This window comes from Salmo trutta, unplaced genomic scaffold (assembly GCF_901001165.1).
Source record: "Salmo trutta unplaced genomic scaffold, fSalTru1.1, whole genome shotgun sequence".
Lineage (NCBI taxonomy): Eukaryota > Metazoa > Chordata > Actinopteri > Salmoniformes > Salmonidae > Salmo > Salmo trutta.
This window is the reverse complement of record NW_021822239.1, coordinates 7646-29818: the sequence shown is the minus strand read 5'-3', so window position 1 is coordinate 29818 and position 22173 is coordinate 7646. Positions and strand designations below refer to the sequence as shown.

The following is a 22173-nucleotide window of genomic DNA, read 5'->3' as shown; positions in this document are numbered from 1 at the left end:
CTCTTCCTCTTCCTCGTCTCTCCTCTCTTCCTCGTCTCTCCTCTCTTCCTCGTCTCTCCTCTCTTCCTCGTCTCTCCTCGTCTCTCCTCTCTTCCTCCTCGTCGTCTCTCCTCTCTTCCTCGTCTCTCCTCTCTTCCTCGTCTCTCCTCGTCTCTCCTCTCTTCCTCCTCCTCGTCTACTGTTTTTGTTGGGCCAAAGACCAGAAACACGTGGCCTGTTGCTGACAGACTCTACAGACTACAGTCAATGTGCTGTTTGGAGGAATATGACTTGATCACATTAATTACCAGTCTACGTTCTATTACCTTTCCTTTCTGTAAGTAGTGGTATAGGCACAGAGAGATGTTAAATTAAGGAGCAATCGTTTCAATGGTTTTACCATTTTATGCTCCTTCGATTTAAAAAAAATTTAATAAAAAAATGCTCACCGAACTCACTCCATGATGATGATGTCAGACACTGCTGCCATTCTACCTCTTCTGAGTCACCATGGTAACCCTATAGCACCTGTTCCTAAGGAAGTGTGTGTTTCTTCCCAGCATCAAGGCCTCTCGGTCACCTGCTAAGGCCCAGACCCAGGCAGCCGACAAACCTGACGGTGAGTAACTGCAGGTCAGAGCTCAAATGACAGGGATGCTGGTAATTTAGCATACAAAATCCAAGCCTTTTTATTTAGTAGTTAGATGCATTATAACATGCTATAAGCGTTGAAATATGCATTATAGCATGAGCTATAAGCATAGTAATATATATTGTAACATGTGCTATAAGCATTCATACAGTCCCATGGTTTCTTTCTAATATACTGTATGAGTCTTCCTGTTTTGTATTGTATTAATACATTTCTCTGGGTTCCCCAGCCTCTAAGGCTCCGGTCAACTCTGGTCCCAAGGTGCGTCCTCCATGGGTGACTGACCCAGGTTTCGCTGACCGTTACGCCCCAGACAAGACCAGTACGGTTCTGACCCAGCACAGACAGCCGGCCCAGCCTACGCCCATGCAGAACCGCTCCTCTATCCTACAGGCAGCTCAGCAGGCACCGGAGGACAGTGGAAGGACCCCTCTCTGTGGAGCCTGCAAAAAGATCATTAGGTGGGAATCATATGATTATACTACCCCCTGTCTGTTAGATTAATAACTGCAAGGCCTTTATTTACTACTGCCCCCTGTCTGTTAGATTAATAACTGCAAGGCCTTTATTTACTACTGCCCCCTGTCTGTTAGATTAATAACTGCAAGGCCTTTATTTACTACTGCCCCCTGTCTGTTAGATTAATAACTGCAAGGCCTTTATTTACTACTGCCCCCTGTCTGTTAGATTAATAACTGCAAGGCCTTTATTTACTACTGCCCCCTGTCTGTTAGATTAATAACTGCAAGGCTTATGTATCTACTGCCCCCTGTCTGTTAGATTAATACCTCAAGGCTCGTTATTTACTACTGCCCCCTGTCTGTTAGATTAATAACTGCAAGGCCTTTATTTACTACTGCCCCCCTGTCTGTTAGATTAATAACTGCAAGGCCTTTATTTACTACTGCCCCCTGTCTGTTAGATTAATAACTGCAAGACCTTTATTTACTACTGCCCCCTGTCTGTTAGATTAATAACTGCAAGACCTTTATTTACTACTGCCCCCTGTCTGTTAGATTAATAACGGCAAGGCCTTTATTTACTACTGCCCCCTTTCTGTTAGATTAATAACGGCAAGGCCTTTATTTACTACTGCCCCCTGTCTGTTAGATTAATAACTGCAAGACCTTTATTTACTACTGCCCCCTGTCTGTTAGATTAATAACTGCAAGACCTTTATTTACTAGTGCCCCCTGTCTGTTAGATTAATAACGGCAAGGCCTTTATTTACTACTGCCCCCTGTCTGTTAGATTAATAACTGCAAGACCTTTATTTACTACTGCCCCCTGTCTGTTAGATTAATAACTGCAAGGCCTTTATTTACTACTGCCCCCTGTCTGTTAGATTAATAACTGCAAGACCTTTATTTACTACTGCCCCCTGTCTGTTAGATTAATAACTGCAAGGACCTTTACTACTGCCCCCTGTCTGTTAGATTAATAACGGCAAGGCCTTTATTTACTACTGCCCCCTTTCTGTTAGATTAATAACGGCAAGGCCTTTATTTACTACTGCCCCCTGTCTGTTAGATTAATAACTGCAAGGCCTTTATTTACTACTGCCCCCTGTCTGTTAGATTAATAACTGCAAGGCCTTTATTTACTACTGCCCCCTGTCTGTTAGATTAATAACTGCAAGGCCTTTATTTACTACTGCCCCCATGTCTTATATATATATATATATATATATATATATTATATATATATATATATATATATATATATATATATATTATATATATTATATATATATATATATATATATATATATATATATCACTAGAGCTAGCCAAGCCTGAAATCTCACCCAATTCCTTAAATATTGCAAAATGTTTGACCAAAACCCCGAATGTCAAAGTAGCCCCCTATTGGGTCAATACAGTAACTGCTGTTCCCTACATGAGTTCTAGTTGAAAAAGTAGTGTACTGTATATAGAGAATAAACTCTATAGGCTATCATTTCATAATAGACTAGGTTTGCCGGATCGAACTGCTAAGCCCTGATTTACTAGACCATGTGACCTGACCAGGTAATACTCTTGGACTTTATATAACCTCATTATTGTTTAAAAAAATAAATAAACAACAAACAAACTGGAATGATCTGACACCATCTGATAGTTACGTGCATAGTGTACATACAGTACGTCATGTCTGTGATGGTAGGATCACTATTTTACATTATAGAGAGCTGTGCCTAGAAACCTCTGTTACTGCCAGCTGGGCTTATCTAACGTGTGTATGTGTGTGTGTGTGTGTGTGTGTGTGCGCGCGTGCGTGCGTGCGTGCGTGCGTAGGGGTCGGTACCTGGTGGCGCTGGGCCAGTCCTGGCATCCAGAAGAGTTCCAGTGTTCCCAGTGTAAAGTGATGTTGGATGAGGGAGGATTCTTTGAGGAGAGGGGCTCAGTCTTCTGCACCAAGTGTTATGATAACCGATACGCTCCCAACTGTGCCAAATGCAAGAAGATTATCACAGGGGTAAGATGTCTACTGTCTATCTACCACCATCTCTGAGAATACTGTGGAATGTAGACCACAAGCTAGTTTAGCAGGGCCAGTCTACCGTCCTCTATGACAATACTGTGGAATGTAGACCACAAGCTAGTTTAGCAGGGCCAGTCTACCGTCCTCTATGACAATACTGTGGAATGTAGACCACAAGCTAGTTTAGCAGGACAGGTCTACCATCATCTCTGAGAATACTGTGGAATGTAGACCACAAGCTAGTTTAGCAGGACAGGTCTACCATCATCTATGACAATACTGTGGAATGTAGACCACAAGCTAGTTTAGTAGGACCGGTCTACCGTCGTCTATGACAATACTGTGGAATGTAGACCACACGCTAGTTTAGCTGTACCTGTAAACTGAGGTCTGACCCCCCCCCTTTCCTTCCTTCCTTCCTTCCTTCCTTCCTTCCTCTGTTCAGGATATCATGCATGCTCTGAAGATGACCTACCATGTCCAGTGTTTCATGTGTGCTGCCTGTAAGAGCCCCATCAGAAACCAGGCCTTCTATATGGAGGAGGGAGAGCCTTACTGCGAGAGAGGTGAGGCTTAGAGAGGTGTGTGTGTGTGTGTGTGTGTGTGTGTGTGTGTGTGTGTGTTGCCTTACCTTACATGTTAACTGTTGCTGTTGTAACCTTTTTCTATCAAAACAGGGAAAAGTGTTGTCAGGTTGGAGAAATAGTTATTTTAAACGATGTGTTCACAGCCTTTTGTGTGGACAGATTGTCTCTGTGACTCTCTCTCTTCCTCCGTCCGTAGCTAATAGATCATCTACTCAAATGACTTTTATGTTGTGTGTGTTTGTCTATTGGTTTATATAAATGGAACGAGCTTCTGCTGTCTCTATTGTGCTCTGCTGTGTTATGACCCATGAAACCATTTACATCTCTCACACACACACACACACCACATGATTTGATTTGAATACCTTCAGCGTTGATAAACATTTTGCCGCCTCAGTACCTCTCTGGGATTGTGCTGCTCACACACACACCACACCCACACACAAACACCACACACCACAACCGCACACAAACACCACAACCGCACACAAACACCACACAAACACCACACACCACAAACACCACAAACACCACACACACCACACAAACACCACACACCACAACCGCACACACACACCACAACCGCACACAAACACCACAACCGCACACAAACACCACACACCACAAACACCACACACCACACAAACACCACACACCACAAACACCACACGCCACAAACACCACACACCACAAACACCACACGCCACAAACACCACACAAACACACCACAACCACATACTGGCTCTAAAGCCTGAAACTTTCTCTAAGTCCCAGAGATAAGCAAAAGAAAACGAGGACAATCAATTTCATTCTGTGGAGCAATCTGCCCTCCTCCTCCTCTCCCATCACTACAATCTGCCCTCCTCCTCTTTCATCCCTTCCCTACAATCTGCCCTCCTCCTCCTCTCATCCCTTCCCTACAATCTGCCCTCCTCTCATCCCTTCACTACAATCTGCCCTCCTCCTCCTCTCATCCCTTCACTACAATCTGCCCTCCTCCTCCTCTCATCCCTTCACTACAATCTGCCCTCCTCCTCCTCTCATCCCTTCACTACAATCTGCCCTCCTCCTCCTCTCATCCCATCCCTACAATCTGCCCTCCTCCACTCTCATCCCTTCACTACAATCTGCCCTCCTCTCATCCCTTCCCTACAATCTGCCCTCCTCCTCCTCTCATCCCTTCACTACAATCTGCCCTCCTCTCATCCCTTCCCTACAATCTGCCCTCCTCCTCCTCTCATCCCTTCCCTACAATCTGCCCTCCTCTCATCCCTTCACTACAATCTGCCCTCCTCTCATCCCTTCCCTACAATCTGCCCTCCTCTCATCCCTTCCCTACAATCTGCCCTCCTCTCATCCCTTCACTACAATCTGCCCTCCTCTCTCATCCCTTCCCTACAATCTGCCCTCCTCCTCCCTCATCCCTTCACTACAATCTGCCCTCCTCCACTCTCATCCCTTCCCTACAATCTGCCCTCCTCCTCTCTCATCCCTTCCCTACAATCTGCCCTCCTCTCATCCCTTCCCTACAATCTGCCCTCCTCCACTCTCATCCCTTCACTACAATCTGCCCTCCTCTCATCCCTTCCCTACAATCTGCCCTCCTCCTCCTCTCATCCCTTCACTACAATCTGCCCTCCTCTCATCCCTTCCCTACAATCTGCCCTCCTCCTCCTCTCATCCCTTCACTACAATCTGCCCTCCTCCTCCTCTCATCCCTTCACTACAATCTGCCCTCCTCTCATCCCTTCCCTACAATCTGCCCTCCTCCTCTCTCATCCCTTCACTACAATCTGCCCTCCTCCTCCTCTCATCCCTTCACTACAATCTGCCCTCCTCCTCCTCTCATCCCTTCACTACAATCTGCCCTCCTCCTCCTCTCATCCCTTCACTACAATCTGCCCTCCTCCTCCTCTCATCCCTTCACTACAATCTGCCCTCCTCCACTCTCATCCCTTCACTACAATCTGCCCTCCTCTCATCCCTTCCCTACAATCTGCCCTCCTCTCATCCCTTCACTACAATCTGCCCTCCTCCACTCTCATCCCTTCACTACAATCTGCCCCTCCTCCTCTCATCCCTTCACTACAATCTGCCCTCCTCCTCTCTCATCCCTTCACTACAATCTGCCCTCCTCCTCTCTCATCCCTTCACTACAATCTGCCCTCCTCTCATCCCTTCCCTACAATCTGCCCTCCTCTCATCCCTTCACTACCAACTGCCCTCCGCCTCCCTTCAACCTAAATCTGCCCTCCTCCACTCTCATCCCTTCACTACAATCTGCCCTCCTCTCATCCCTTCCCTACAATCTGCCCTCCTCCTCTCATCCCTTCCCTACAATCTGCCCTCCTCTCATCCCTTCCCTACAATCTGCCCTCCTCTCATCCCTTCACTACAATCTGCCCTCCTCCACTCTCATCCCTTCACTACAATCTGCCCTCCTCTCATCCCTTCACTACAATCTGCCCTCCTCCTCCTCTCATCCCTTCACTACAATCTGCCCTCCTCTCATCCCTTCACTACAATCTGCCCTCCTCCTCCTCTCATCCCTTCCCTACAATCTGCCCTCCTCCTCTCATCCCTTCCCTACAATCTGCCCCTCCTCTCATCCCTTCCCTACAATCTGCCCTCCTCTCATCCCTTCACTACAATCTGCCCTCCTCCTCCTCTCATCCCTTCACTACAATCTGCCCTCCTCTCATCCCTTCACTACAATCTGCCCTCCTCTCATCCCTTCACTACAATCTGCCCTCCTCTCATCCCTTCACTACAATCTGCCCTCCTCCTCTCTCATCCCTTCACTACAATCTGCCCTCCACCTCCCTCATCCCTTCACTACAATCTGCCCTCCTCCTCCTCTCATCCCTTCACTACAATCTGCCCTCCTCTCATCCCTTCACTACAATCTGCCCTCCTCTCTCATCCCTTCACTACATCTGCCCCTCCTCCTCTCTCATCCCTTCCCTACAATCTGCCCTCCTCCTCTCATCCCTTCACTACAATCTGCCCTCCTCTCATCCCTTCACTACAATCTGCCCTCCTCCTCCTCTCATCCCTTCCCTACAATCTGCCCTCCTCCTCTCATCCCTTCCCTACAATCTGCCCTCCTCTCATCCCTTCCCTACAATCTGCCCTCCTCTCATCCCTTCACTACAATCTGCCCTCCTCCTCCTCTCATCCCTTCACTACAATCTGCCCCTTCCTCATCATCCCTTCACTACAATCTGCCCTCCATCCTCTCTCATACCACTTCACTACCAATCTGCCCTCCTCCTCTCTCATCCTTCCCTAACATCTGCACCTCCTTCTCTCTCTCTCCCTTCACACAATCTGCCCTCCTTCTCTCTCATCCCTTCACTACAATCTGCCCTCCTCCTCTCTCATCCCTTCACTACAATCTGCCCTCCTCCTCTCTCATCCCTTCACTACAATCTGCCCTCCTCCTCTCTCATCCCTTCACTACAATCTGCCCTCCACCTCCCTCATCCCTTCACTACAATCTGCCCTCCCTCCTCCTCTCATCCCTTCACTACATCGGCTGGCCCTCCTCTCATCCCTTACTGACAATCTGCCCTCCTCTCTCATCCTTCACTACAATCTGCCCTCCTCCTCCTCATCCCTTCCCTACAATCTGCCCTCCTCCTCTCTCATCCCTTCACTACAATCTGCCCTCCTCTCATCCCTTCACTACAATCTGCCCTCCTCTCATCCCTTCACTACAATCTGCCCTCCTCTCATCCCTTCACTACAATCTGCCCTCCTCTCTCATCCCTTCACTACAATCTGCCCTCCTCCTCTCTCATCCCTTCCCTACAATCTGCCCTCCTTCTCTCTCATCCCTTCACTACAATCTGCCCTCCTCTCATCCCTTCACTACAATCTGCCCTCCTCTCATCCCTTCACTACAATCTGCCCTCCTCTCATCCCTTCACTACAATCTGCCCTCCACCTCCCTCATCCCTTCACTACAATCTGCCCTCCTCCTCCTCTCATCCCTTCACTACAATCTGCCCTCCTCTCATCCCTTCACTACAATCTGCCCTCCTCTCTCATCCCTTCACTACAATCTGCCCTCCTCCTCTCTCATCCCTTCCCTACAATCTGCCCTCCTCCCTCTCTCATCCCTTCACTACAATCTGCCCTCCTCTCATCCCTTCACTACAATCTGCCCTCCACCTCCCTCATCCCTTCACTACAATCTGCCCTCCTCCTCCTCTCATCCCTTCACTACAATCTGCCCTCCTCTCATCCCTTCACTACAATCTGCCCTCCTCTCTCATCCCTTCACTACAATCTGCCCTCCTCCTCTCTCATCCCTTCCCTACAATCTGCCCTCCTCCTCTCTCATCCCTCACTACAATCTGCCCTCCTCCTCTCTCATCCCTTCACTACAATCTGCCCTCCTCCTCCTCTCATCCCTTCACTACAATCTGCCCTCCTCTCATCCCTTCACTACAATCTGCCCTCCTCTCTCATCCCTTCACTACAATCTGCCCTCCTCTCTCATCCCTTCACTACAATCTGCCCTCCTCCTCTCTCATCCCTTCCCTACAATCTGCCCTCCTCTCTCATCCCTTCCCTACAATCTGCCCTCCTTCTCTCTCATCCCTTCACTACAATCTGCCCTCCTCTCATCCCTTCACTACAATCTGCCCTCCTCTCATCCCTTCACTACAATCTGCCCTCCTCCTCTCTCATCCCTTCACTACAATCTGCCCTCCACCTCCCTCATCCCTTCACTACAATCTGCCCTCCTCCTCCTCTCATCCCTTCACTACAATCTGCCCTCCTCTCATCCCTTCACTACAATCTGCCCTCCTCTCTCATCCCTTCACTACAATCTGCCCTCCTCCTCTCTCATCCCTTCCCTACAATCTGCCCTCCTCCTCTCTCATCCCTTCACTACAATCTGCCCTCCTCTCATCCCTTCACTACAATCTGCCCTCCACCTCCCTCATCCCTTCACTACAATCTGCCCTCCTCCTCCTCTCATCCCTTCACTACAATCTGCCCTCCTCTCATCCCTTCACTACAATCTGCCCTCCTCTCTCATCCCTTCACTACAATCTGCCCTCCTCCTCTCTCATCCCTTCCCTACAATCTGCCCTCCTCCTCTCTCATCCCTTCACTACAATCTGCCCTCCTCTCATCCCTTCACTACAATCTGCCCTCCTCCTCCTCTCATCCCTTCACTACAATCTGCCCTCCTCTCTCATCCCTTCACTACAATCTGCCCTCCTCTCTCATCCCTTCACTACAATCTGCCCTCCTCCTCTCTCATCCCTTCCCTACAATCTGCCCTCCTTCTCTCTCATCCCTTCACTACAATCTGCCCTCCTTCTCTCTCATCCCTTCACTACAATCTGCCCTCCTCTCATCCCTTCACTACAATCTGCCCTCCTCCTCTCTCATCCCTTCACTACAATCTGCCCTCCACCTCCCTCATCCCTTCACTACAATCTGCCCTCCTCCTCCTCTCATCCCTTCACTACAATCTGCCCTCCTCTCATCCTTCACTACAATCTGCCCTCCTCTCTCATCCCTTCACTACAATCTGCCCTCCTCCTCTCTCATCCCTTCCCTACAATCTGCCCCTCCTCCTCTCTCATCCCTTCACTACAATCTGCCCTCCTCTCATCCCTTCACTACAATCTGCCCTCCTCCTCCTCTCATCCCTTCACTACAATCTGCCCTCCTCTCATCCCTTCACTACAATCTGCCCTCCTCTCTCATCCCTTCACTACAATCTGCCCTCCTCCTCTCTCATCCCTTCCCTACAATCTGCCCTCCTCCTCCTCTCTCATCCCTTCACTACAATCTGCCCTCCTCCTCTCTCATCCCTTCACTACAATCTGCTCTCCTCCTCCCTCATCCCTTCACTACAATCTGCCCTCCTCCTCCACTCTCATCCCATCACTACAATCTGCCCTCCTCCTCTCTCATCCCTTCACTACAATCTGCCCTCCTCCTCCCTCATCCCATCACTACAATCTGCCCTCCTCCTCCTCTCATCCCTTCACTACAATCTGCCCTCCTCCACTCTCATCCCTTCACTACAATCTGCCCTCCTCCTCCCTCATCCCTTCACTACAATCTGCCCTCCTCCTCTCTCATCCCTTCACTACAATCTGCCCTCCTCCTCCCTCATCCCTTCACTACAATCTGCCCTCCTCTCATCCCTTCACTACAATCTGCCCTCCTCTCTCATCCCTTCACTACAATCTGCCCTCCTCCTCTCTCATCCCTTCCCTACAATCTGCCCTCCTCCTCCTCTCTCATCCCTTCACTACAATCTGCCCTCCTCCTCTCTCATCCCTTCACTACAATCTGCCCTCCTCCTCCCTCATCCCTTCACTACAATCTGCCCTCCTCCTCCACTCTCATCCCATCACTACAATCTGCCCTCCTCCTCTCTCATCCCTTCACTACAATCTGCCCTCCTCCTCCTCTCATCCCTTCACTACAATCTGCCCTCCTCTCATCCCTTCACTACAATCTGCCCTCCTCTCTCATCCCTTCACTACAATCTGCCCTCCTCCTCTCTCATCCCTTCCCTACAATCTGCCCTCCTCCTCTCTCATCCCTTCACTACAATCTGCCCTCCTCTCATCCCTTCACTACAATCTGCCCTCCACCTCCCTCATCCCTTCACTACAATCTGCCCTCCTCCTCCTCTCATCCCTTCACTACAATCTGCCCTCCTCTCATCCCTTCACTACAATCTGCCCTCCTCTCTCATCCCTTCACTACAATCTGCCCTCCTCCTCTCTCATCCCTTCCCTACAATCTGCCCTCCTCCTCCTCTCTCATCCCTTCACTACAATCTGCCCTCCTCCTCTCTCATCCCTTCACTACAATCTGCCCTCCTCCTCCCTCATCCCTTCACTACAATCTGCCCTCCTCCTCCACTCTCATCCCATCACTACAATCTGCCCTCCTCCTCTCTCATCCCTTCACTACAATCTGCCCTCCTCCTCCCTCATCCCATCACTACAATCTGCCCTCCTCCTCCTCTCATCCCTTCACTACAATCTGCCCTCCTCCACTCTCATCCCTTCACTACAATCTGCCCTCCTCCTCCCTCATCCCTTCACTACAATCTGCCCTCCTCCTCTCTCATCCCTTCACTACAATCTGCCCTCCTCCTCCCTCATCCCTTCACTACAATCTGCCCTCCTCTCATCCCTTCACTACAATCTGCCCTCCTCTCTCATCCCTTCACTACAATCTGCCCTCCTCCTCTCTCATCCCTTCCCTACAATCTGCCCTCCTCCTCCTCTCTCATCCCTTCACTACAATCTGCCCTCCTCCTCTCTCATCCCTTCACTACAATCTGCCCTCCTCCTCCCTCATCCCTTCACTACAATCTGCCCTCCTCCTCCACTCTCATCCCATCACTACAATCTGCCCTCCTCCTCTCTCATCCCTTCACTACAATCTGCCCTCCTCCTCCCTCATCCCATCACTACAATCTGCCCTCCTCCTCCTCTCATCCCTTCACTACAATCTGCCCTCCTCCACTCTCATCCCTTCACTACAATCTGCCCTCCTCCTCCCTCATCCCTTCACTACAATCTGCCCTCCTCCTCTCTCATCCCTTCACTACAATCTGCCCTCCTCCTCCCTCATCCCTTCACTACAATCTGCCCTCCTCCTCCCTCATCCCTTCACTACAATCTGCCCTCCTCTCATCCCTTCACTACAATCTGCCCTCCTCTCATCCCTTCACTACAATCTGCCCTCCTCCTCCTCTCATCCCTTCACTACAATCTGCCCTCCTCATCCTCTCATCCCTTCACTACAATCTGCCCTCCTCCTCTCTCATCCCTTCACTACAATCTGCCCTCCTCCTCTCTCATCCCTTCACTACAATCTGCCCTCCTCCACTCTCATCCCTTCACTACAATCTGCCCTCCTCTCATCCCTTCACTACAATCTGCCCTCCTCCTCTCTCATCCCTTCACTACAATCTGCCCTCCTCCTCCCTCATCCCTTCACTACAATCTGCCCTCCTCCTCCCTCATCCCTTCACTACAATCTGCCCTCATCCCTTCACTACAATCTGCCCTCCTCTCTCATCCCTTCACTACAATCTGCCCTCCTCTCTCATCCCTTCACTACAATCTGCCCTCCTCCTCTCTCATCCCTTCACTACAATCTGCCCTCCTCCTCTCATCCCTTCACTACAATCTGCCCTCCTCCTCTCTCATCCCTTCACTACAATCTGCCCTCCTCCTCTCTCATCCCTTCCCTACAATCTGCCCTCCTCCTCTCTCATCCCTTCCCTACAATCTGCCGCCCTCCTCTCTCATCCCTTCCCTACAATCTGCCCTCCTCCTCCCTCATCCCTTCCCTACAATCTGCCCTCCTCCTCCCTCATCCCTTCCCTACAATCTGCCCTCCTCCTCTCTCATCCCTTCCCTACAATCTGCCCTCCTCCTCTCTCATCCCTTCCCTACAATCTGCCCTCCTCCTCCCTCATCCCTTCCCTACAATCTGCCCTCCTCCTCCCTCATCCCTTCCCTACAATCTGCCCTCCTCCTCCCTCATCCCTTCCCTACAATCTGCCCTCCTCCTCCCTCATCCCTTCACTACAATCTGCCCTCCTCTCATCCCTTCACTACAATCTGCCCTCCTCTCTCATCCCTTCACTACAATCTGCCCTCCTCCTCCCTCATCCCTTCCCTACAATCTGCCCTCCTCCTCTCTCATCCCTTCACTACAATCTGCCCTCCTCCCTCATCCCTTCACTACAATCTGCCCTCCTCCACTCTCATCCCTTCACTACAATCTGCCCTCCTCCTCCCTCATCCCTTCACTACAATCTGCCCTCCTCCTCCCTCATCCCTTCACTACAATCTGCCCTCCTCCACTCTCATCCCTTCACTACAATCTGCCCTCCTCCTCCCTCATCCCTTCACTACAATCTGCCCTCCTCCTCCCTCATCCCTTCACTACAATCTGCCCTCCTCCTCTCTCATCCCTTCACTACAATCTGCCCTCCTCTCATCCCTTCACTACAATCTGCCCTCCTCCTCCCTCATCCCTTCACTACAATCTGCCCTCCTCCTCTCTCATCCCTTCCCTACAATCTGCCCTCCTCCTCTCTCATCCCTTCGCTTTATTTCTTTCTTATTTGATTCGTTGTTGATCTTCTCAAAACCTTACAGGGGGAGAGAAAAAAAAGTTTTGCTGATGAATATGGTAACTCTCAACCTCTCTTTCTCCTCTCCCCCCCTCTCTCTCCTCCACTTCCCTGCTCCCTCTCTCCCTCTCCCTGCAGATTATGAGAAGATGTTTGGTACTAAGTGTCATGGCTGTGACTTTAAGATCGATGCTGGGGACCGCTTCCTAGAGGCCTTGGGATACAGCTGGCACGACACCTGCTTCGTCTGTGCTGTAAGTCACTCTCCTGATTCACCTGGACCTCTGTCTACCTCACCTCTACCTGTCTCTCCTGATTCACCTGGACCTCTGTCTACCTCACCTCTACCTGTCTGTCCTGATTCACCTGGACCTCTGTCTGTCTCACCTCTATCTACATACGTCTCTACCTGTCTGTCCTGATTCATTACATTTACATTTTAGTCATTTAGCAGACGCTCTTATCCAAAGCGACTTACAGTAGTGAATGCATACATTTCATACAATTTCATACATTTTTTTTTTTTCTGTGCTGGCCCCCCGTGGGAATCGAACCCACAACCCTGGAGTTACAAACACCATGCTCTACCAACTGAGCTACAGGGAACTGGACTTCTGTCTACCTCACCTCTATATACAGTTGAAGTCGGAAGTGTACATACACTTAGGTTGGAGTCATTAAAACTCATTTTTCAACCACTCCACAAATTTCTTGTTAACAAACTATAGTTTTGGCAAGTCGGTTAGGACATCTACTTTGTGCATGACACAAGTCATTCTTTCAACAATTGTTGACAGACAGATTATTTCACTTATAATTCACTGTATCACAATTCCAGTGGGTCAGAAGTTTACATACACCGCCATTAAAAAGCCAGACTACGGTTTGGACAACAAAGTCAAGGTATTGGAGTGGCCATCACAAAGTACGGACCTCAATCCCATAGAAAATTTGTGGGCAGAACTGAAAAAGGTGTGCGAGCAAGGAGGCCTACAAACTTGACTCAGTTACACCAGCTCTGTCAGGAGGAATGTACCAAAATTCACCCAACTTTTTGTGGGAAGCTTGTGAAAGGCTACCCGAAACGTTTGATCAAAGTTAAACAATTTAAAGGCAATGCTACCAAATACTAATTGAGTGTATGAAAACTTCTGACCCACTGGGAATGTGATGAAAGAAATAAAAGCTGAAATAAATCATTCTCTCTACTATTATTCTGACGTTTCACATTCTTAAAATAAAGTGGTGATCCTAACTGAACTAAGACAGGGAATTTTTACTAGGATTAAATGTCAGGAATTGTGAAAAACGGAGTTTAAATGTATTTGGCTAAGGTGTACGTAAACTTCAACTGTACCTACGTCTCTACCTGTCTCTCCTGGACCTGGTCCAACCTACGTCTCTACCTGTCTCTCCTGGACCTGGTCCAACCTACGTCTCTACCTGTCTCTCCTGGACCTGGTCCAACCTACGTCTCTACCTGTCTCTCCTGGACCTGGTCCAACCTACGTCTCTACCTGTCTCTCCTGGACCTGGTCCAACCTACGTCTCTACCTGTCTCTCCTGGACCTGGTCCAACCTACATCTCTACCTGTCTCTCCTGGACCTGGTCCAACCTACGTCTCTACCTGTCTCTCCTGGACCTGGTCCAACCTACGTCTCTACCTGTCTCTGTTATGTCTCACCTACGTCTCTACCTGTCTCTGTTATGTCTCACCTACGTCTCTCTGCCTGTCTCTGTTATGTCTCACCTACGTCTCTCTCTCTCCATCCCAGTTCTGCCAGATCAACCTCGAAGGGAAGACGTTCTACTCTAAGAATGATAAGCCGCTGTGTAAAGGCCATGCCTTCGCTCCCGTCTGAGAGGGAGGGAGGGGGGGGAGAGAGAGGTGGTTCAGAGGGGACAGGAACCGTTCTCTGAACCCTGAAGACCCCGTACTCAGCATCACTCAGCCCCAGTTACTCTCCACTCCACTGCAAACCAGACAGCTGTTCAGATCCTCACTATCGCTCAGCTACAGATGTGTTCAGATATACTTCTATCCCCGGACTCCTGTCCCCGGACTCCTGTCCCCGGACTCCTATCCCCTCGACTCCTATCCCCTCGACTCCTATCCCCTCGACTCCTATCCCCTCGACTCCTGTCCCCTCGACTCCTGTCCCCTCGACTCCTGTCCCCTCGACTCCTGTCCCCGGACTCCTGTCCCCGGACTTCTATCCCTCAACTCCTATCCCTCGACTCCTATCCCTGGACTCCTCAAATGCGTCCTGTGCTTTTCTCCCTCCCGCTGCTGTCAGGTCATATTTCTGGTCTCTTAGTCTAACAATCTGAAGGAATGTGATGTCAACCTTTTCAAACTAACTGCCAGTTTCTCTACTGTTGTTCCTCGTAGCAGGTTACACTGGTATCCATTGTCATTTTGTAATAAGAGACGTTTAGTATCATGTGTAGTGTTAATTGCAAACGGAGTCATTTCAAGCCTTAGCTCAATGCTGTCTATCTCATGTATTACCAGTGTGTGTGTGTATATTATATAAGTCATTCTCCCTCTGTGATTGTGATTGCTAACCACTGTTGTTGACAAGTCATTCTTTACTGCAGTGTGTCTAGTCAGTTGAACTGTTTAAGCAGGGCCTGTTAGTTTGGTAAAATATCGCGCTTAGCCCCTTCCAATCTCAACCTCGTTCATTTCACTTTAACTGTCTTTTAAGTGTCTTCAAAGTTGAACCGACCATTTAGTGTGTAATTTTCTAAGATCTTACATTTAACTATTACTCCACTACCGACTTCATTTAAAGTCCCCTCCTATAGTCTCTGGTCCGTTGGACGCCCCCTCTATACTCCAGTACTTAAGGTAATATAATGGGCAACCTTACTGCAGTATTGATGGTAATGGGCAACCTTACTGCAGTACTGTTGGTAATGGGCAACCTTACTGCAGTATTGATGGTAATGGGCAACCTTACTGCAGTATTGATGGTAATGGGCAACCTTACTGCAGTACTGTTGGTAATGGGCAACCTTACTGCAGTATTGTTGGTAATGGGCAACCTTACTGCAGTATTGATGGTAATAGGAACTCAGCGATGTGGAATTATACTGAACAAAAACATAAACGCAGCATGCAACAATTTCAATGAGTTAGAGTTCGTAGTTGGAAATCAGTCAATTGAAAAAAATTCATTAGACCATAATCTATGGATTTCACATGACTGGGCAAGGATGCAGCCATGGGAGGGCATAGGCCCACCCAATTGGGAGACAGGCACAGCCAATCAGAATCAGTTTTTTCCCCACAAAAGGGCTTTATCACGTCCGTCCCCCTTCCCACAGGGGAAGAAGCCGGATGTGGAGGTCCTGGGCAGGCATGGTTAAACGCGATCTGCGGTTGTGAGTCCGGTTGGACGTACTGCCAAATACACAAAAACGACGTTGGGGGCAGTTTATGGGGAAATAAAGATAAAATTCTCCGGCAACAGCTCTGGTGGACGTTCCTGCAGTCAGCATGCCAATTGCACACTCCCTCAAAACTTGAGACATCTGTGACAATGTGTTGTGTGACAAAACTGCACATTTTAGAGTGGCCTTTTGTCCCCAGCACAAGGTGCACCTGTGTAAATGGAACCCTATTCCCTATATAGTGCACTACTTTAGACCAGAGCCCTATTCCCTATATAGTGCACTACTTTAGACCAGAGCCCTATTCCCTATATAGGAAACACTACTTTAGACCAGAGCCCTATTCCCTATATAGTGCACTACTTTAGACCAGGGCCCTATTCCCTATATAGTGCCCTACTTTAGACCAGAGCCCTATTCCTTATGCCCCATTCCCTATATAAAGTAGTGCACTATATAGGAAATGGGGAGTCCTTTAGGACACAGACCCGCATTGCACTTAGATACTGTAGAACACTACATATGGACCCCAGAATGCTTCACTTCACAACAGCTATATTAGTAATTGACTTGTTTCAATCAGAATTGTACATCATAAAAAGGATTTAGTATTTTGAAACATCACTTTCAATGTACTATATATGGAAATAAACTATGGCTTGTTTACAGGGCTGGGCGTCAAATCCAGTTTAAACTATGGCTTGTTTACAGGGCTGGGCGTCAAATCCAGTTTAAACTATGGCTTGTTTACAGGGCTGGACGTCAAATCCAGTTTAAACTATGGAAGTGAGATCTCTTTGAACATTTTTTTGTTTTAATGGGATTTGTAGTCATTGTGTTGTCCTGGGATTTGTAATTATTGTTGTCCTGGGATTTGTAGTCATTGTGTTGTCCTGGGATTGAAGTCATTCTATACAAGTGGCTGTATGTATTGAACCAAATACTGTATAATCTAAGGCTCTATTCAATCCGAATCGCGGAAATTCATCTTTACAACGTTAATCAAATTTAAAAGCAATGTTCCTACTGTTTGGCGGAGACTGCATGGTAAATGCTGAATATCGGCTCAATAGCAAATTACCTTTCAATTGAAATCTGTACCGCTTCAGCAGCACCGATTTGAATAGAGCTCAAGTCTCGCAAGAGGCCAGTAAGTAATTATTTGTTGGGGTGTGTTTGAAACCAAATGATTTAGTAATGTACTCTATTTGTTTGTTTTTGTTCGGGTTGAGATGGTTCTCGTCTGACATGAACCCATTCCTACAATTGTACACAATGTCAACCTAACGGTCTGATTCCCCCCACTACCATCAACTTCTGCTCCAAGAACAATAGGATTATAATTATAGAATTGTAAAAAAAAATAAAAAAATAGTTGTCATAATTTTTGTTGCATTAAAGTATCGTATACAAAGTGTCTTTTCAAGTTTTGCACACTGAGTTTTACAAAAATACTTAAATTAGAACGAAATACTTCTGTATTCATATGTGTAGACGCTAGAGATGTTTTTTAGCGGACTAATTGAGCTGTATTGTCTATTAGAACTAGTTCATTAATTAAAAAAAACTAAATGTCTCCATTCCATACTCTCTTTTCACTGTCCAGACCCGGCGCCAGAACGAATCGTTTAGACAGGCGTTTGATTTCCATAGGCAGGTTGTTTTTCTCCAGACCTCCTATGATAAGGGGCGGCAGGGTAGCCTAGTGGTTAGAGCGTTGGACTAGAAATCGAAAGGTTGCAAGTTCGAATCCCCGAGCTGACAAGGTAAAAATCTGTCGTTCTGCCCCCGAACAAGGCAGTTCCTAGACCGTCATTGTAAATAAGAATTTGTTCTTAACTGACTTGCCTAGTTAAAAATAAGAAAAATCTGTAGTTGCAAGTCTTGACTATTTCAACTGATCTGTTTGGCAGTTATGAATAGTCTATTTTATATATGCACATTTCAATAATGAACAGTTTTTGTTTCTCAATCATTGTCACGTGGTTAATCATTAAAAAAAAATCTGAAGTAAAATGTATAAAAGTCTAAAAGTTAAAATGGTAACTGTTGAAAGAGCCTCTTTTAATATGGACACACGTATTGTTGGCAACCTTACTGTGATCCATTGGCTGCTTAAGAAATGAGAGCATAGAACGCAGAGAGCCTATAGGCCAAATGCAGCAGTAGGCGTAGGCCTATAACTCCCGTCATCAACTAAGTAAAATACGTAAGCCTACAGCCGACAATTTAAAAACAGTAGAAAATATGCAGATGAAAGAACCAGAATTTTCAATCACCTTCATCTCTCTCCTCCGTCCGTCTGCCTCCCTTTGTCGGTCTTCACTTGAGCTATTCCTTGTGAAGTTCAACATTGTATCAAATGATCACAGGGCTCAGAACAGGGCAGCACGGCTGGCCCTTAAAAAGTACACGGAGAGCTAACATTAATGACATGCATGTCAATCTCTCATGGCTCCAAATGGGAAGAGAGATTGAATTCCTCATTACTTGTTTTTGTAAGTGGTGTTGACAAGCTGAAGGTACCGCACTGTCTGTTTAAACTACTGGCACACAGCTCAGACACCCATACATACCCCACAAGACATGCCACCAGAGGTCTGTTTAAACTACTGGCACACAGCTCAGACACCCATACATACCCCACAAGACATGCCACCAGAGGTCTCTTCACAGTCCCCAACTCCAGAACAGATTGCGGGAGGCACACAGTACTACATAGAGCCATGACTACATGGAACTCTATTCCACATCAGGTTGATGCAGCAGTAGAATCAGATTTAAAAAAACAGGGCAAAATACACTTTATGGAACAACGGGGACTGTGAAGTAACACAAACATAGACACACACACACGCACTATACACACACGTACACATGGGTTTTGTGTTCTAGATATGGGGTAGTGGAGAATGGGTCTGAGTTCACACACTTAATGTGTTAGGAATCATTTTATGAACTAAATGGGGATACATAATAAACCCCAGGAAGAGTAGCTGCTGCCTTGGCAGGAACTAATGGGGATCCATAATAAACCCCAGGAAGAGTAGCTGCTGCCTTGGCAGGAACTAATGGGGATCCATAATAAACCCCAGGAAGAGTAGCTGCTGCCTTGGCAGGAACTAATGGGGATCCATAATAAACCCCAGGAAGAGTAGCTGCTGCCTTGGCAGGAACTAATGGGGATCCATAATAAACCCCAGGAAGAGTAGCTGCTGCCTTGGCAGGAACTAGTGGGGATCCATAATAAACCCCAGGAAGAGTAGCTGCTGTCTTGGCAGGAACTAGTGGGGATCCATAATAAACCCCAGGAAGAGTAGCTGCTGTCTTGGCAGGAACTAATGGGGATCCTTAATAAACCCCAGGAAGAGTAGCTGCTGCCTTGGCAGGAACTAATGGGGATCCATAATAAACCCCAGGAAGAGTAGCTGCTGCCTTGGCAGGAACTAACGGGGATCCATAATAAACCCCAGGAAGAGTAGCTGCTGCCTTGGCAGGAACTAACGGGGATCCATAATAAACCCCAGGAAGAGTAGCTGCTGCCTTGGCAGGAACTAACGGGGATCCATAATAAACCCCAGGAAGAGTAGCTGCTGCCTTGGCAGGAACTAACGGGGATCCATAATAAACCCCAGGAAGAGTAGCTGCTGCCTTGGCAGGAACTAACGGGGATCCATAATAAACCCCAGGAAGAGTAGCTGCTGCCTTGGCAGGAACTAACGGGGATCCATAATAAACCCCAGGAAGAGTAGCTGCTGCCTTGGCAGGAACTAACGGGGATCCATAATAAACCCCAGGAAGAGTAGCTGCTGCCTTGGCAGGAACTAACGGGGATCCATAATAAACCCCAGGAAGAGTAGCTGCTGCCTTGGCAGGAACTAACGGGGATCCATAATAAACCCCAGGAAGAGTAGCTGCTGCCTTGGCAGGAACTAACGGGGATCCATAATCAACCCCAGGAAGAGTAGCTGCTGCCTTGGCAGGAACTAACGGGGATCCATAATAAACCCCAGGAAGAGTAGCTGCTGCCTTGGCAGGAACTAACGGGGATCCATAATAAACCCCAGGAAGAGTAGCTGCTGTCTTGGCAGGAACTAACGGGGATCCATAATAAACCCCAGGAAGAGTAGCTGCTGCCTTGACAGGAACTAACGGGGATCCATAATAAACCCCAGGAAGAGTAGCTGCTGCCTTGGCTGTAACTAATGGGGATCCATAATAAACCCCAGGAAGAGTAGCCGCTGCCTTGACAGGAACTAATAGGGATCCATAATAAACCTCAGGAAGAGTAGCCGCTGCCTTGGCAGGAACTAATGGGGATCCATAATAAACCCCAGGAAGACTAGATGCTGCCTTGGCAGGAACTAACGGGGATCCATAATAAATACAAAACAGGTTCTGGCACGAAGCTGTTGCTAATGAACTTCCAACATTGTATCAACTAGCCTATTCCGGGCCCTCAGAGTTTCCTGCGCCAGGAAGCTCGGACAGAAAGCTGTTTCCACTGGATCATATCTGGGATCATCAGATCATAATATTTTTCTCTTTCACACCGATGCTCGACGCCAGGAGTGTTCAAATACTGAGGAACTATCATTCGCAATAGAAGTAAAAAATAAATAAAATAAAATAAATACAGACTTTTGTTGACTTGTGTGAGGTGAGAAGAAGAAATGAGTGGTGTACGTGGTGAGTTAAGACTATCAGAAATAAAGAATTGCCAAATGAGCACTTTTCTACATATGAATCCATTCAGCACCGTATCTTCACCACACACCCCTCCCCTTCCTCTTGATGCAACATGTTTTTAATTATACTGAAGACACGTTATCTTTAGAATTTTTTAATTGTTTTATTTAGACAGGATTAATTATATAATTTTGCCGAAATATAATTTTACTTTAGGGGAATCCATCATCCTCACAGTGCACTGTGTACCTGCTGAAACCAGAGATCCGCCCTATTTTTTAACTAGGCAGTTAACAACAAATTCTTATTTTACAACGACGGCCTACCCCAGCCAAACACAGACGACGCTGGGTCAATTGTGCGCTGCCCTATGGGGCTCCCAGTCATGGCCGGTTGTGATACAGCCTGGAATCGAACCAGGGTCTGTAGTGACGCCTCTAGCACTGAGATGCAGTGAGCGCTGCTCCCCTCGGGAGCCCCCAAGAAAATGGGAGTCTTTATCCAAAAAGCGGGAAGGCAGGCGACAAGCTTAGGTCTGCATATTATTGCCATAGAATCGCATTGGGACTGTACTGGACGGATTTTGGCGAGAGTGAGCCCTCTCACTTCGCCTCATCCTCTCTGCTGAAACCACAGTATCTCACCGGAGAAAGCATCTGAGAGAGCGAAACAGTGCCCCTCTATATTTATCCGTTTATCTGATGCTTATAGTATGACATATTCTTTTGGTCCAGACAGCATCAGACACAGCCGCTTGCGAAAGTATTCACCCCTTTGGCATTTTTCCTATTTTGTTGCCTCACAACCTTTGAATTAAAATGCATTTTTGTGGGGTTTGTATCATTTGATTTACACAACATGTCTACCACTTTGAAGATGCAAAATTACCCCCCCCCCCCAAAGTCAATGCTTTGTAGAGCCACCTTTTGCAGCAATTACAGCTGCAAGTCTCTTTAAGCTTGGCACATATAACCATTGGATTTTTGCCCATTCTACAAGGAAAAACTGCTCCTTCAAGTTGAATGGGTTCCGCTGGTGTACAGCAATCTTTAAGTCATACCACAGATTCTCAATTGGATTGAGGTCTGGGCTTTGACTAGGCCATTCCAAGACATTTAAATGTTTCCCCTTAAACCACTCAAGTGTTGCTTTAGCAGAATGCTTAGGGTCATTGTCCTGCTGGAAGGTGAACCTCTGTCCCAGTCTCAAATCTCTGGAAGACTGAAACAGGTTTCCC

The 22173-nt window shown here is 47.7% G+C and overlaps 1 protein-coding gene across 1 annotated transcript; it reads left to right on the top strand.

Annotated features, from left to right (window-relative positions):
- Positions 1-504: 504 nt before the first annotated feature.
- Positions 505-15527, top strand: LOC115181284 (PDZ and LIM domain protein 7-like; the record flags this gene model as incomplete). Its single annotated transcript, XM_029743259.1, has 6 exons — positions 505-598; positions 861-1092; positions 2929-3109; positions 3561-3681; positions 12986-13101; positions 14624-15527. Coding segments are annotated over 6 exons (831 nt in total), but the record flags the coding sequence as incomplete, so codon positions are not given.
- Between the last annotated feature and the right edge of the window lie 6646 nt (positions 15528-22173).